The sequence below is a fragment of the Chrysochloris asiatica genome, unplaced genomic scaffold, assembly GCF_000296735.1.
Source record: "Chrysochloris asiatica unplaced genomic scaffold, ChrAsi1.0 scaffold00289, whole genome shotgun sequence".
Lineage (NCBI taxonomy): Eukaryota > Metazoa > Chordata > Mammalia > Afrosoricida > Chrysochloridae > Chrysochloris > Chrysochloris asiatica.
Window position 1 is genome coordinate 2,699,500 of NW_006408807.1, and position 14,790 is coordinate 2,714,289.

At 41.7% G+C, this 14,790-nt stretch overlaps 1 protein-coding gene across 1 annotated transcript in view; it reads right to left on the bottom strand.

Annotated features, from left to right (window-relative positions):
* Positions 1 to 14,790, bottom strand: part of WDFY4 (WDFY family member 4) — a 561,873-nt gene that overhangs the window by 395,780 nt on the left and 151,303 nt on the right. The window contains exons 13-16 of the mRNA XM_006874619.1: positions 3,221 to 3,435; positions 1,942 to 2,036; positions 504 to 723; positions 46 to 122 (exon numbers count right to left, since the gene is read on the bottom strand). Coding sequence (XP_006874681.1) covers positions 46 to 122; positions 504 to 723; positions 1,942 to 2,036; positions 3,221 to 3,435 — 607 coding nt within the window. The remainder of the gene's footprint in view (positions 1 to 45; positions 123 to 503; positions 724 to 1,941; positions 2,037 to 3,220; positions 3,436 to 14,790) is intronic.

Consider the following 14,790-nt stretch of genomic DNA (forward strand, 5'->3'; position numbering starts at 1 on the left):
GGATGGGGAGGGCTCAGTGGGCCACAGCATGTGGGAAATACCTACCTGTCCCAATACCTCCAGAGACTGAATACTCAGTGCTGGTTCCCATAATCATACACAGAGTTGGAATGAACAGGCAGCTGGAAAAAAGGAAACTTCCTAAGATCACTGTACCCCATACAAATCTTTCACATGGTCATAAGTAGAATTGACCCTCCCCAGCCCCGTGCTTCCCAGGTGCTTCTGCCCCCATTACACCGAAAAGGCCCAAGCATATTGTGGTAGGATGGGCCCTAAAGGACAGAATCCATGCTGGAAGCAGATAGAGAGGGTATTTGGAATATGGCCACACCCGTTGCCAGACTGCTGTTCCAGGAAGTCATGGAGAATATCCCTAACCCAATCATCTTCTTGGGCTGAGTGCCAACATCTGGTGGAAACATGTGCAGTTGACACTAGAATTGCCCTGTATCATTGGAGCATTATGAAAGGATGTTGCAAACATACAAAGCCTGCTGTACCCATAGCCTTCTGTAGACATGTCAAATTCCACAAATGATGGAGCCAGGGCTGTCCTCTGAGGTTGCAGGTTTCGAGGGGAGGTCATGGAGATGATACTCAGCATGGTCTGGAGGGCAGCTGTTGAGCTGGGAGACACTTCTGAGGGCCTGAGGGCCTCTGAGACTCCAGAGCCAGAATCCGTGGGACCCTCTGCAACACCTGGCATTGCTGCCTCCGTTCCTAAGGCAGCAAACAAGTGAAGAGATGTATGTACCCTTGCTCAACGCATTTGTTTTCTGATAAACCCAAACCTGTTGCTGTCAAATCGACTCCAACCCCACGTGGTACAGAACAAAACTATTTCATAACATGTTCTTGGCTATAATCTTTATGGGAGCAGATCACCTGACCAGTTTTCTATAGGATCACTAGGTGGGTTTGAACCACCAACCTTAGGTTAGTTGTTGTTGTTGTTGTTGTTATATGCCATGGAGTTGGTTCTGACTCATAGTGACCCTGTACAGGGTTTCCAAGGCTGTAAATTTTTATGGGAGCAGAAAGCCTCATCTTTGTCCCATAGGACAACTGGTAGTTTCAAACTGCTGACCCTGAGGTTAGCAGCCCAATTCATAACCACTATGCTACAGTGAGTGCAAACTGTTTTGGACAGTACACCACTTGGACACTACATTTCTGCCACATCGCAGAAGAAGGTTCTACAAAACCACCAGGCTTTTCTTACCACCTTTGGGTCACCTTCTGTCGCTCCCACTGGGGCCCTCTGTGGTAATAGAGAGCCATCTTGACAACGATTTCTCCACTTCTCTCTTTAATGCTAGATGTCCCTGCCATGCATGCTTGTACCTAGCATGGTACCCCTGAGACTTTCCCTTCACAACAGACTGTCTACTCACAGGCTCTGTCTCCCACCTCCTGAACACCTCCACACACACAGCTCCACTCTGCCTTTTCAACCAGGCCTTCTGGCTTTAAAGTTCTACAACACTTTAAAGTGTCACATTTCCATGAAATTTTTTCCTTGCAATGTCATCCTAGTTCCTTGCAATGTCATCTGTCCTAGGGCAGACCACCTACCTGGGGACACTCTTCTGCCCTGGAGCTGTGACTCATGCTGAAAGCCTTTACCATGACCTCCATACAGTCACAGTTGGAGTCACTCCCACATATATTAGCTTTGATGACAGCACTGTTCTGTTTGCAAGATTTGCCGCATCAGGGATATACTCACCATAATGTGTCCAGTAAAGGAGGGTTGAAGCTCAGCTTTCTCTCCTATGCCTAGTGCTTTCCCAGGTCACCACCAGTTCCCACATTTTCCTCATCTGCTTCATTGAGTACTATGCAAAACTTTTTTTTCCACCTGTCTTTCTACCTGCTGAGAACTATCTTCCTTTAAAATTCCCATTAATAAGTGCCTACCCTTTCCTCTGCACTCACCTGTGCATCCCAAGTCACTTCTATGCACACCAGACAGATTGAGAATTTTCGTGGCAACTGATGCAGGTGGGGGAATTCCAAGGCTTAGAAACTTCCTGATAGCATAACATAAAAGAGAAGCAAATGAAGACAGTTTATAGGCAACAGTTCTCTCTAAGTACCTCTTGACCACTTACCTAGTCACACAGCACTGCCCCTCCCTCTGCCTTGAATACCTTTCCTGTAAGCCGTCCTAATGGATCATCCCTGTGCTGCCACCAAGAAAAAAGAGCTGCCAAGTTTAAGGGCTCTGATCTAACCAGAGCTCAAGGAGAAGACTCAAACTGGGCCTTAGCAGGAAAAGTAATTTGCTGAAAATAACCTTACAAGTTTCTAATGAAATTAACAAAACAGCTCAACTAAGCATGGTGGATTTGTCTGTCAACCCTCAGTACCTGAGTTTGGAGGAAACTGGCCTGGCCCTGGGACTGCCCCTATGTTGGTCAACCTCTCAGTCTCATGCTTGTTGGCTGGGTGACTCTGTTAACAGCCCCATCCCCAGTACTCCTATTTGTAAGCATGCGACAGCATGGGGGAGGTGAGGCAAGGCCAGTGATACTTAGGAGATTACCACCCTTTCCTCCTGCATCCTTTCTTTGCTCTGACTTTTAAAAATCTACTATGTTTAATCCCTCTTGCCTTTCCAGAAATATGTGGCTTCACAGAGGGCCTGTCTATGAACAGGTCTCACCAAGTACTGTCTTTGTTTTCTCTTCTAGTCAAAGTCCCCTGCAGGTTCTTCTGCCATGCCTCTGGCCTACCTTCCCACTGCCCCTCATGCCTAATTTCCAACAGCCAAAGTCAGTAGCTCATAGGTCCAACCCTGCTCACTGATACATTTGTGACCTATTCCTGCTTCTCCTGCACCAGCCTAAGAACTCAGCTTAGGCTTCTCTTCCTTGGACTCCTCAAACTCCTGATTGTACCTCTGAGTATCTCTTCAAGCATCATTCTCTAGCTTTCTGTATGACCTTTTGAATAATGTCCGTCTCTCTCCCAAAAACCTCAGGGCTAGAAATGAAGGATAATGTCTACTTTGCAGGCAGTGTTGTCTCAGCACCTTACACTGCCAGACGCAAAGCTTGTGCTCATATGTGGACATCTATTAATAAACACTGGGATAAAGAGGGGAGGGGGCACCAGAGTCCCCCATTAATTTCTTGCTTTCAAGTGTGCACTTGCAGCAACAAACACAGTGTCCAGAGCTCAGCAGATACATTCAGCACACAGCTCACAGTACCTTAACACATCAGGTGTGATGGCTTGTGAGGAAAGCTTCTCAAAAATTCTGATGAGGCCCAGATGTAGGGGGTGACTGCTGGTGACTAGGGCCTTGTGGCAAGTGGTAATGAGGATGCTGAGCATGCCGGCCTCACACATGATCTGGCGATTCTTCTCTGACTTTACCAGTGATTGTAGGTGGTAGGTCAGGGAGTCCTGGATCTCCATGGAAAGCTGAAAGGTATCACAAACAAGCATGAAGTCTGGACATGAAAATATATGTGAGCAAGACTGACAAGTCCTAATGATAGCTCAAAGCTTTATGGGGCAAAGAGATTGCACCAATAGATTGTCTTCACCATGTTCCATTCTCTTAGGCACATGGTATGTCCCCATCACCTGGAACCAGTTACAGAAAATGGTGAGTCCAAGACTTAGCTGCTTTAGAGATAGACAGCTTTAGACGTAGGGGTCACTAGCAAAAGAGGCTGAGTTAACCCAAGAGATATGCTTTCTTTGACCCACACAATGTTCAAACAGTTTCAGAATTGACTCAGTTAAAAAAATAAGTAAACATTTCACATGGCTCCTCTCATAACAAGGAAAGTTTTAGTCTCTCTGTTGAGAATCAGTTGGCATTGGGCAATGGTTGGACCCTACAGCTGAGTCCTTACACCCCATCAGTTGACGTCAATCATTCACAGTTTCCTCTTTCTCCCCAAAAGCAATGGGTCTGTAACCTCTGATTTAAGAGTAGAATTCATGTGAAAGGACAAGCAAAATACACTCCATTGCCACATGGACTCCTCATCATTTTTGCATAGCAGGCTCAATTCACAGTTTAAAGACCAGCTAAATGTATGCTCCTACAAGGAGCCTTCCACCACTCATTTGTCAGTTTGTCGTACTGTGGTGGTTTGTGAGTTGCTGTAATTCTGTAAGCTATGCCACAGATATTTTAAATACTAGCAGGGTCACCCATGTGGACAGGTTTCAGATGAGCTTCCAGATGAAGAAAGACTAGAAAGAAGGAGAGATGAACTACTTATGGATATTTAGGCACTAAATAAAGCCTTATGAATAACAGAGAAACACTGTCAGATATAGTGTCAGAAAATGAACCCCTCAGGTTGGAAGGCACTCAAAATGTGACTGGGAAAGAGCTGCCTCCTCAAAGTAGAGTTGAACGTGATGACCGGAATGGGAGTAAAGTCCACAGGACCTTGATTTGCTGATGATGAACTCAAAATGAAGAGAAACTACTGCAAACATGCATTAATAATCAGAACATGGAATGTATGAAGTATGAATCTAGGAAAATTGGAAATTGTCAAAAATGAAATGGAACGCGCTTCCTTTCTGATCTGTCATCTGCGGTGGGACCGCCACCAAGATGCAGATGTTCATAAAAACCCTAACGGGGAAGACGATCACTCTCGAGGACGAACCCCTAGATACGATCGAAAATGTAAAGGCCAAGATCCAGCATAAGGAAGGAATTCCTCCTGATCAGCAGAGTGATTTTTGCTGGCAAGCAACTGGAAGATGGACTCACCCTGCCTGACTACAACATTCAAAAGGAGTCCACTCTTCATCTTGTGTTGAAACTTCGTGGTGGCGCTAAGAAAATTAAGAAGAAGTCTTACACTACTCCCAAGAAGAATAAGCATAAGAGGATGAAGGTTAAGCTGGCTGTCCTAAAATACTACAAAGTGGACAAGAATGGCAAAATTAGTCACCTTCGTCAGGAGTGTCCTTCAGATGAATATGGTGCTGGAGTTTTTATGGCTAGCCATTTTGATAGACATTACTGTGGCAAGTGTTGTCTGACCTATTGCTTCATTAAACCAGAAGACAAGTAATTGTGTATGAAGTAATAAAAGACATGAACAAAAAAACAAAACAAAACAAAACAAAAATGAAATGGAACGCATAAACATTGATATCCCAGGCATTAGTGAGCTAAAATTGACAGGTATTGGCCATTTTGAATCTGACAACCACATAGTTTACTATGCCAGGAATACCAAAATTGAGGAGAAATGCTGTCACATTCATCATCATAAAAAACATGTCAAGATCTGTCATGAGATACAATGCTGTCTGTGATAGGATAATATCCATGCTCCTACAGGGAAGAACAGTTAATACCACTATTATTCAAATATATGTACCAACCACTAAAGCCAGGGAAGATGAAATATAAGAATTCTACCAACTTCTTCAATCTGAAATTAATCAAATATGCAATCAAGATGTAGTGATCATTAGTTGTGATTGGAATGCAAAGGTTGGAAACAAAGAGGAAGGATAAGTAGTTGGAAAATATGGCCTTGGTGATAGAAATGGTACTGGAGAGCGCATGGTAGAATTCTGCAAAATCAATTATTTGTTCATTTCAAATACCTTCTTTAGACAGCATAAGAAATGATTATACACACGGACCTCACCAGATGGAATACACAGAAATCAAATTGACTACAACTGTGGAAATAGATGGTGGAAAAGCTCCATATCATCAGCCAAAACAAAGTCAAGGGCAAATTGTAAAACAGACCATCAATTGCTCATATGCAAATTCAGACTGAAGCTGAAGAAAATGAAAACCAGTCCATGAGAGCCAAAATATGACCTTGAATGTATCCCACCTGAATTTAGAGATCATCTGAAGAACAGATTTGATACATTGGACACTAAAGACTGAAGACCAGAAGAGTTGTGGGATGACATCAAGGACATCATATAGGAAGAAAGCAAAAGGTTATTAAGAAGACATGAAAGAAGGAAAAGATGAAGGAAAAGATCAAAGTGGATGTCAGAAGAGACTCTGAAACTTGCTCTCCAGCATAGAGATGCTAAAGCAAATCGAAGAAATGAGGAGGTCCAAGAGCTGAACAGAAAATTTCAACGGTCAGTTCAAGAAGACAAAGTAAAAGTTTATAACGAAATCTGCAAAGATCTACAGTTAGAAAACCAAAAGGGAAGAACTCATTCAGCATTTATCAAGCTGAGGGAATTGAAGAAACAATGCAAACCTCGACTTTTGTTATTGAAGGATTCCCTGGGCAAATTACTGAATGATGCAGAAAGCATCAAAAGAAGATGCAAGTAGTACACACAGTCACTGTACCAAAAGGAAATGGTCGATGTTCAACCATTTCAAGAGGTAGCATATGATCAAGAGCCAATGATAGTGAAGGAGGAAGTGCAAGGTGCATTGAAAGAATTGGCAAAGAACAAGGCACTGGGAATTGATGGACTACAAATTGAAATCTTTCAACAAAGTAAGGTGGCACTGGAGGTACTCACTCATCACCTCAAGAAATTGGAAGACATATCTGTATTTGTGCCCATTCCAAAGACAGGTGACCCAACAGAATGCAGAAATCACCGGACAATATCTTTGATATCCCATGCGAGTAAAGTTTTACTAAAGGTAATACAGAAATGGCTGCAAGCTTACATTGACAGAGGTTCAAGCTGTTTTCAGAAGAGGAGGAGGAATGAGAGGTATCATTGCTGACGTCAGATGGATCTTGGCTGAAAGCAGAGAATATCAGAAAAATGTTTACCTGTGCTTTAATGACTACACAAAGGCTTTTAATTGTGTGGATCATGACATATGGACAACATTGCGAAGTATGAGTATTCCGGAACACTTAATTGTGCTCATGAGGAACCTGTACATGGACCAACAGGCAGTTGAATAGAACATGGGAACAATTGAATGGTTTAAAATTAAGAAAGGTGTGTGACAAGGTTGTATTCTTTCACCATACTTATTCAACCTGTATGTTGAGCAAATAATCCGAGAAGCTGGATTATATGAAGAAAAATGTGGCATCAGATTTGGAGGAAGACTCATTAATAACCTGTGATATGCAGATGATACAACCTTGCTTGCTAAAAGTGAAGAGGACTTAAAATACTTACTGATGAATATCAAAGACCACAGCCTTCAGTATGATTGCATCTCAATGTAAAGAAAACAAAAGTCCTCACTACTGGACCAATAAACAAAATTCATATCAATGGAGAAAAGATTGAAGTTGTCAAAGACTTGATTTTTCTTGGATCAACCATCAACACCCATGGAAGCAGCAACCAAGAAATCAAACAACTTATTGCATTAGGCAAACCTTCTGCAGAAGACCTTCTTAAAGTGTTGAAGAGCAAAGATGTCAGCTTGAGGACTAAGGTACATCTGACCCAAGCCATGGTATTTTCAATAACCTTGCATGCATGTGAAAGTTGGACAGTGAATAATGAAGACCAAAGAAGAATTAATGCATTTGTGTTATAGTGTTGGAAGAGAATACTGAAAGTACCATGGGCTGCCAAAAGAACCAATAGATCTGTGTTGGAAAAAGTTCAGCCAGAGTGCTCCTTGGAGGCCAGGATGGCCCAACTTCATCTCTCATACTTCGGACATATTGTCAGGAGAGACCTGTCACTGGAGAAGGATATCATGTTTGATAAGGTGAAGGTCAGAGAAAAAGAGGAAGACCCCCAGTAAGATGGATTGGCAAAGTGGCAGCATGAATGGGCTCAAGCATGGCAACAATTGTGAGGCTGTCCCAGGACCGGGCAGGGTTTCATGCTGTTGTGAATAGGGTTGCTATGTGTCGGTACCAATTCAATGGCACCTAACAACTACAACAACAAATAGCTTTTCCTGATGTTTTGGCTTGACCCATTCTGATTCCTTCCCCTTCGTCTACTCTGTCATCATTCCTTGTACATCTACAGCATACTCTTTCACAGAGAAATGTGTGCTTTCCTTACCCCTGCTAGATCTCAGGCTGCTTCACTTCCTTTATGTTCCTTGAAGCACACTGACTTAGTAACTATTTGAGCCAAATAGTTTGGTTTCACATCTTCCTTTCTTGATAAGATTCCTGGTGGAGCTCAATAACTAACTTAAAGTTTTGTGGTGTGAATCCACCCAGCAACTCTGTGGGAGTAAAGTCTAGTGATCTCCTTCCGTTCAAGATTAAAGCCAAGAAAACCCTATGATGTCATTATTGTTATGTGTTGCTGAGTCAGTTCCAACTCATAACAACTTTGTTTAGGGTTTCCAAGAAGCAACTTGTGGGTTTGAACCATCAAACTGTGGATAGCAGCCTAGTGCTTTTCTTACAGTGCCACACTATAAAGCAATCTTATTCTGTAACACATGGGGTCACTATGAATCAATATTGCTTCAATGGCAAATGATTGTGTTTGGATTTTGGTTTTCTTGATAAACAGATAAAACCCTGAAACCCCCTCTATAGCTATAGAAGCAGTTTGAATAATGTGTTTTCTTTACAAAAACTCATAGGGACTGTCCACATTCTTGTTTTTTTTTTGTTGTTGTTGTTGTTGTTGTTTTGTTTTTGCTATATATAAAATGTTCTCTTACATGGAAGTAATAGCAGTAGATTTTCATGGAATTTTCCTTGATTCAGCTGACACTGTTGGTGCCCATGTAGACTTCCTGCTCTAGGAAGGTAAACCCATCACAGCTATCCTACTCTGGATGGCTGTCATTGGTTAAATTGGAGTTGCCTTGTCTAAGAAGTTACATAACACACACACACACACACACACACACACACATAGATGCACAACAGACTATGAAACTGGTTGCTTTGAGACTATGTTGTTCAATCTCTACTCCAGAACTACTTGTCGGGTCAGTCTGAAGCTAGACATCAAATTTTACTACATCTTCCATCAGCTTCTTCTCTGCAACATCTTATTTTCTTTGATGTCCTCTGAGATCCTTCCTAGATCAGCAACATGTATCTGATTGCCTGCCTCAGCACCATTTTCAACTTGAAACACTAGAATTCTATTCATATTTTATGCCCTTGCTTCTAGTTTGTGGTTTCAAGAAAAAAACATAAGTTCTATGACAATATAGATTATCTCTACACTATTGCATCAAAATAAAGCCAGAAATAACCATAAAAGTATTTAATTGCATAATCTCTATCTAATGTGAACTGGAAACATTATATAGGGTCACTATGAATTGGAACTGACTGAACACCATCTAACAGCAATAACAATGATGACTGGTGGTAAGCAGTGGTTCGATGATAGAATTCTTACTTTCTATGCAATGCACTGCATAAGACAGACTAGAAATGACTGGTGATCTACTTCTGAATTTCAGGCAATGAAAACCCTATGGGTCAGAATTGTCCCATCTGCAACTCATCATGGGTATGGTGCAGGAGGAGCATGCTTTGTTAAGTATAGAGTCATCATGAGTTGGGAGCTTGAAAAGCAGTCAGTTGTAACAATAAGGAATGATCTCTAGTCTCATCTCTCTTGTTTAGAACCTTGGACAACTCATAGACCATTTGCTATGGACACTTCCTATGAAATCTTAGAATCCTTCTCTACTTCCCATTTTTCTCCTTCCTTCTCAAACAAGCATCAAATGCCTCCACCATGTCAGGTTCTGGGTAAAGTTCTAGAATTTCAAGGATTACTGCCACTGCTCTCAAGAACATTGAAGAGTAAAGGTGAGACAAGTGAATTGTTGTTGTTGTTGTCAGGTGCCATCGAGTCGGTACTGACTCATCGTGACCTTATGCACAGAAGAACGAAACACTTCCTGATCCTGGCCAACCTCACTATTGTTGCCACGTTTGAACCACTTGGCCAATCCATCTTGCTGGGTGTGTTCCTCTTTTTCTACGACCCTCCACCTTACCAAACATGATAGCCTTCTCACTGTGTTCAAAGAAGAGGAGTACACAGAGTTTCCTGAAGTTTCTCACAGTTTGCAGACCCAACTCTCTCCAGATGTGCAGTTAGCTGGGGAGAAATCCTGTCCAGAGATAGACAAAAGTATATTTGTGTTATGGAAAGACAGAAGACAAATAAGGCACAATTCTTCAACAAGTTGTACCAGAGTTTTGTAAAGTCTTGTAGTGCATACAAGAATCACAATGTATGGGGGAAGTTTATACTGTTTATTGCCAGTTTCTAGATTTTTTAGAAAGACAAATGGGTAGTACAGCTCACACTTCTACTTCCTACCACCTCCCTTTGAAATGCATAACAACTATAGTTTCTGCCTCAAACTGATAACTTCACATTGAAATTCCTGTTTTTAAAATATCTTTTAGCAACATTTATGGTTTAAAGATTGGGTGTGTGGCAAGGAATTTCTCGGTTGCACAGATAAGCACGTGGAAACAAACTGAAAGACTGGTGGTTTGACTCCACCATGAGATTCCTCAGAAGAAAGATACGGCAATTGACTGCTGCAAGATCACAGCCATTGGGGAGGATAGATAACTGGGGTGCTGGTGGTATTATGTTAGAAAGGGTTTTCAGGGTCACCTTCTATTCGGCAGGATTTATTTCTTCCAAAGTGTCACTGTTTCATCACTGTTGCTCTTAGCCTGCCCCATGGCACTCCCAATGATATGGAGAGGTCTTTCACCCTCAGAAGGAAATGACCCTCGTTCCAGTTAGTGTTGTATGAATATACACACAGCCAAAGTGAGTTGGTAAATAGACATATGGACTCCAACAGGACTAGAAACCAAATTTAGAAATTTCTAATTAATTTGCACTAAACAATTATGCCATTTTGACTTTGAGAGGCTCTTCCATGTGTCTACCCTAATTCCTGACTTCCTATCACCAGATCTTTCTCAGGAAAATTTTATTGTCCTGCCCGTATTCTACTAGAGCCTTCCTTCTTTCCCGCTCTTCCCAAAACAGAAGAGGAATGTTCACCTTCTTGCCTTGAAATTTCTCTCTTCCAGAACTTAGATTATTTTATTTGATAATTATGCCCTTTTAATTTGGGATGAATGTTGGAGAGACAATGTATAGGAAGCTAGATGCAAGAAAATGTTACACCATTGTATTATTAATCAAAACAAGAAGAAATGTATACAATCCTTAGCTTTTGTTACCAGCCCTTCACTTAGTACTTTTGGGACTTTTTGTTTTGTTTTCACTAGAGCAGGAATACTTAAAAAGCAAATTTAAAAGAAAGAAAGAAAAAGAAAAGTTTCAAACTGTATAAATGCTGATCTTGTCTAATGATGTGGCAAGTTTACTCCAAAATCTGCTCAATACCCCATAATGGAGGAAGAAGAATTGATCGTCCTCATTATCACTGCAGCTTTGTCAATACCAATATTGCCTTGTTTTGAATAAAATGTGCTCAGTTTTTTTTCAGTGTTAGTTCCAGTAAAATGAGGTTTTAGTGAAAATATGAGCAGTAGCAGGAAGCCAGTCTGACTTCTCCCCCTACAAATGGATTGATTTTCCAAATACATATTACTCCCTGCACAAGCAACGGGCTGGTGGTTCAATTAGGACTTCGTGGTGAGCACACAGGGTCATCAGGCTGGTCAGCAGACCAGACCAGCCAGGCACATGATCACAGAGTGATAATGGGAAGCCTGCAGGATTGCCTTTTCTACCTGCAGTGAAGCCTCAAGTCTGACTGTGTCCTACTATAGATGCTTATTTTTCTTTCTCTTTCATTTTATTTTCCGACCTACATTATTAATGGACAATTCAAATGATTAACATGCTCAGCTGCTAAATGAAAGGTTAGAGTTTTGAGCCTAGCTAAAGTCACCTTGGAAGAAAGTCCTGGCCTTTCTGGAAGAAAGATTTTTCTGGAAGAATAATCAGCCATTGAAGTAGAGCACAGTTCTACTCTAACACACATGTCACCATGAGTTGGATGGCATGTGGAGGTGACCAAAGCCCAATGAAGGGCTGGTTCCTCAGGGTGGGTTCCTCTCAGAAGGAGTGAACCCTAGGGTCCATCAATCCATAGTGTCTCCAAGACGTTAACCACACAATCAGAGTCACAAGTACCACTCAACAACCTGAGTTTGCTTCCTCCAGTCATTCTGTCAGAATAAGGGACTTCTGTTGAACTAGTTAATTTAGATTATTCACTTGTCCTGATTTGGTGAAAATATTCTTCATTTGATGATTTTGGAAGAAAGATACTTGAGTTTACGCAACCTCAGATCGTAAAGTTAAGTTCAAAACTGTAAATAACATGAGCTTGATAAGTGGGACCCATTGATGTTTTTTATATGATAAATTGTTGTTGATTTGATTAATTGTTGTTGATTTGATTAATTCACTTAGAATTAGTTCTCTCATTACATGAATATTCCACACCCCAGCCTGATTCACTCATCTGTGTTACCCATATGACCTATACTTCAACTTCCACATAATAGCATCATGTCTTCCTTTTGACCCCTCAATCCCTTATGGGATCATGTTTATTTGATCTGTTTCAAAAGACACCCAGAGACCTCATCTGGATTTTGCAAAGGATCGAGACTTTTTACCCAGATATAATGAAGTACTTGGAGGGACAGTAGTCAGTAAGGAAAAACATAGGCTAAAGAAAATCAACATATTTGGAATTTCTGTTGTTGTTAGTTACCACTCTGACTCATGGCAATCTTATGTATATAACAGAACAAAATGTTGTGTGGCCCTGAACTATCATCATGATGGGTGGTATTTCTGAATTTATTCTTGTGACTAGTGTGTCAGAACATTTCACTTAGGGTTTCCTGCATTTTCATTGACCTTCTACTTTACCAAACATGATGTCCTTTTCTAGTGACTGCCTTCCCAGATGATGTGATCAAAGAAAGCAAAACAAAGTCTCCCTATCCTCACTTTTTTTTTTTTTTTTTTTTTGGGGGGGGGGAAGGTTTAGTGTTTAGCTTACGGTTAAAGTTAAATTTTATTGATAATTTATGTTCAGCATGATATATTCCAGGGTTTGACTTACATTATAATTTTTTTTTAATGCTTTATTGTGAATTATGTGATAGTTTACATGGGAGAACATTAGCTCACATTGATTCCATTGTATATCGTTTCCTTGCCATGGTTACAATCTTCTCCATGCATCATCCACCAACCAAAGGATATACCCTGCAAGCCTGCTCCGAGGTCATCAGCACACAGCCCCTCTCCTTCTCTGGGTCCAAAGTCCCCAGCCACTCCATCTCTCCACATCATCGTTTCTGCCTCCATCTCTGGTATCACTGCTTCTCTGGGTAGAGTTCCATTCTCTGCTCTTCTCCCTTGATGGTCCCAGGGACTTCTGCTCCTAGACTGGAAAGTTAATCACTCCCCTCCTTGTTACAAAATTTCCACCTTTGCATTTCCAAACCTTACAATCAATCCTGATAACAATTATTCACTTTTGTATCACAAGAGACCAATCCGCATCTCCTTTCGTCAGCCCCACCTAGGATACTACTAGGTTACTACTCACTGGAGATCCTACCTTGCTCCACACCCTCTGAATCTAGGTTCCCTCTTGAAAGCTTGTAAGTCAGTCACTTCTTGCCTCTGTAGCGCCCCCACCCCCCATTCTGGGTAGCCAATGTCCTCTGTGTGTGTGCGGGGGTGGGAATGACCCTCACTGTGAAGGTTTGTTCCTTCTTTTGAGATACTGCTTCCATAGGTGTAGGTCAAGTTTATCAAATTGTAACACATTATTCTTTTTTCCCTCTTCTTTCTCCTTCTGAACTCTGATCATCCAGTCTTTGAAGCCAGGTCAAGTGGGTATTATCTTCAAGTATGAGTATACTTATGCATGTGTGTACTCTTCTTTATCAGCTGGACGCTTCACTCTCCACTCTAGTCCTCTGTGGCTATGTCATGGACTCTGGGTCCAAGACTCACCTGGACTTGCCAAACTGCTGGCCAACTAGGTCTCCAGCCAGGTTCAGAGGAGTCTATTGAATGTTGTAGGACTTAGCTCACAGCTTCATTGCTGCTTTTCCCTCACTTCCCCTTATCTGTGACAAACATGGTCACCAATCAGAGCATGTATTCCCACTGAGTCTTAGTCTTGGAAGGAGGTTTGCCCTGAGGGGATCTGATCACTTGCCTTGATGTCCTCCTGGGCAAGTCAATTGTTTGTTCTTGTAGTAATTAGTCTGTCTGCCCATATTGTTTTGTATTTTTCCTGTCAGTCTTTCTTTCAAGAAGTATCTTCTGTTCTTCTGGCCACTCCAGGCTGGTCTACTCATCCTTTCAAGTGGAAACTTCCCCTCAGAAGATTCTGGATGCTGTTCAGGATTCCAACTATGGTCTTGTGTAATGCAGAGGCTCCTCAGGAAACCTCCTTACACTGGGCACATTGTAGCCCCATTTTAGGTATTCCAATCTGTTATAGGCAGAAGACAGACTTAAAAGGTTTCTATGGTGATATTTCTGGCTATTCTTTTCTCTCCTCATCCAGTGTCCATTTAATAGTGGTATGCCAGGGAAATCGAGATTCAAAAGACAGCCAAGCATCTTAACATTATTTCCCCCTTTTCCCCATTCCAACCATGTCTCAATCTCTGTATCCCAGAGCCCTGTTGTTCCCAGATTGTGCATACATCATTATTTGCCTCTGTCCTACTTCAGCTTCACATTCATTTTATCGTATTTCATTTCATTGCAATGATTACAATACCTTCCATGCATCATCAAATAACCAAAGGATACACCACCACCCCCGCCCCCGGCTGTCAGCAAAGAGCTCTTCTCCCTTCCTGAGTCCTGTATCCCCAGCCACTCCAT